Source organism: Chaetura pelagica, unplaced genomic scaffold (assembly GCF_000747805.2).
Source record: "Chaetura pelagica isolate M959 unplaced genomic scaffold, ChaPel_1.0 scaffold888, whole genome shotgun sequence".
Taxonomy (NCBI): Eukaryota; Metazoa; Chordata; class Aves; order Apodiformes; family Apodidae; genus Chaetura; species Chaetura pelagica.
In genome coordinates, this window is record NW_009954315.1 from 38,047 (window position 1) to 39,910 (window position 1,864).

A 1,864-nucleotide genomic window follows, 5' to 3' on the forward strand; every position below is an offset into this window, starting at 1 on the left:
GGGATGGGGAGAGACCAGGGTGGGATGGGGAGACACCAGGAGGGGATGGGGAGAGACCAGGGTGGGATGGGGAGACACCAGGAGGGGATGGGGAGAGACCAGGGTGGGATGGGGAGACACCAGGAGGGGATGGGAGACACCAGGGTGGGATGGGGAGAGACCAGGGTGGGATGGGGAGACACCAGGGTGGGATCAGCTCCCAGGTCTTCTCATCCCAAGGCCAAGTCCTCTTCCCAGCCACCCTCGGGTGATCTCCTTAGGCAGGAACATCTTCTTGGAGGCCAGAAGAAGAGGAGGGGACCTTCCTAGGGGGATCAAATCTCTCTTTGTTCTCCTTCTTGCCCAGGTGACTCTTTGTTTTGGTCACCATCTTCTCAAGGTCGTGAGAGGAAGTCCCAGAAGAAGGTTCTGGAGGAGGGACTCGAGTTCTCCAGGAGCTCCCCAAGTTCTCCAGGAGCTCCCTGAGTTCTCCAGGAGGATCCTGAGTTCTCCAGAAGCTCCCCAAGTTCTCCAGGAGCTCCCCAAGTTCTCCAGAAGGTCCCTGAGTTCTCCAGAAGCTCCACAAGTTCTCCAGGAGCTCCCCAAGTTCTCCAGGAGGTCCCCGAGTTCTCCAGGAGCTCCCCGAGTTCTCCAGGAGCTCCCCGAGTTCTCCAGGAGGATCCTGAGTTCTCCAGGACTTCTCCAGGAGCTCCACAAGTTCTCCAAGAGGTTCCTGAGTTCTCCAGGAGGTCCCTGAGTTCGCCAGGAGGATCCTGAGTTCGCCAGGAGCTCCCCAAGTTCTCCAGGAAGATCCTGAGTTCCTGAGTTATCCTGGAGGTCCCTGAGTTCTCCAGGAGCTCCCCAAGTTGTCCAGGAGCTCCCCAAGTTCTCCAGGAGGTCCCTGAGTTATCCTGGCGGTCCCCAAGTTGTCCAGGAGCTCCCCAAGTTTTCCAGGAGGTCCCCGAGTTGTCCAGGAGCTCCCCAAGTTCTCCAGGAGGTCCCCGAGGTCTCCAGGAGGTGGTTGTTTGGGTTGGGTTGGTTTGATCTCCACTCAAACCCCAAATGAAGGGCTTGGACCTTCCCCAAACCTTCCCAGGAGCCACGAGGAGACCTCTCCATCCCACCCCACCCCACAGGACCTCCGAGGTGCCCATGAACCCCCCCACCACCCCCTTTTGGGACTTACTCTTGTCACTTTCGTTGCCCTGAGCTCGGGTGGTGGCCAAGAGGCTGGTGCTGAGGATGAGGATGGAGATGAAGGCCAAGGCCACGTGTCCATCACCACGAGCCATCCCTGGGGCAGAGAAACCAAAGAGGATCAACCCTGGGTGGTGCCCGGGCTGTGGAGAAGGTCCTTGGTGATGGCCCTTCAGCCTCCAAGAGGGTCACCTCCATCTCCTGGTGGTCCTGGAGCTCCTTCCCCACCTAATTCTGGGCCCAACCCACCCAAACCAGACCCACCAGCTGGAGGGAGGGTTGGAATCCCCCACCAGAAGATGGAGAAGCCCCTTCCTGAACCCCCCTGGGTCTCACCAGAGGGATGGAGGGTTGGAACCCCCCACCAGAAGATGGAGAAGCCCCTTCCTGAACCCCCCTGGGTCCCACCAGCTGGAGGGAGGGTTGGAATCCCCCACCAGAAGATGGAGAAGCCCCTTCCTGAACCCCCCTGGGTCCCACCAGCTGGAGGGAGGGTTGGAATCCCCCACCAGAAGATGGAGAAGCCCCTTCCTGAACCCCCCTGGGTCCCACCAGACGGAGGGAGGGTTGGAATCCCCCACCAGAAGATGGAGAAGCCCCTTCCTGAACCCCCTTGGGTCCCACCTACCCCCTTGAACCTCCAAATCCAGGACCTTTGGTGGCCCCATGGACCTCCTGGTGGTCTTGG

The 1,864-nt window shown here is 60.1% G+C and overlaps 1 protein-coding gene across 1 annotated transcript in view; it reads right to left on the minus strand.

The window, feature by feature from the left end:
- The window catches only part of LOC104394517, a 12,521-nt gene extending 10,677 nt beyond the window's left edge, over positions 1–1,844 (minus strand). The window contains exons 1-2 of the mRNA XM_010004118.1: positions 1,805–1,844; positions 1,166–1,273 (exon numbers count right to left, since the gene is read on the minus strand). Coding sequence (XP_010002420.1) covers positions 1,166–1,273; positions 1,805–1,844 — 148 coding nt within the window. The remainder of the gene's footprint in view (positions 1–1,165; positions 1,274–1,804) is intronic.
- Between the last annotated feature and the right edge of the window lie 20 nt (positions 1,845–1,864).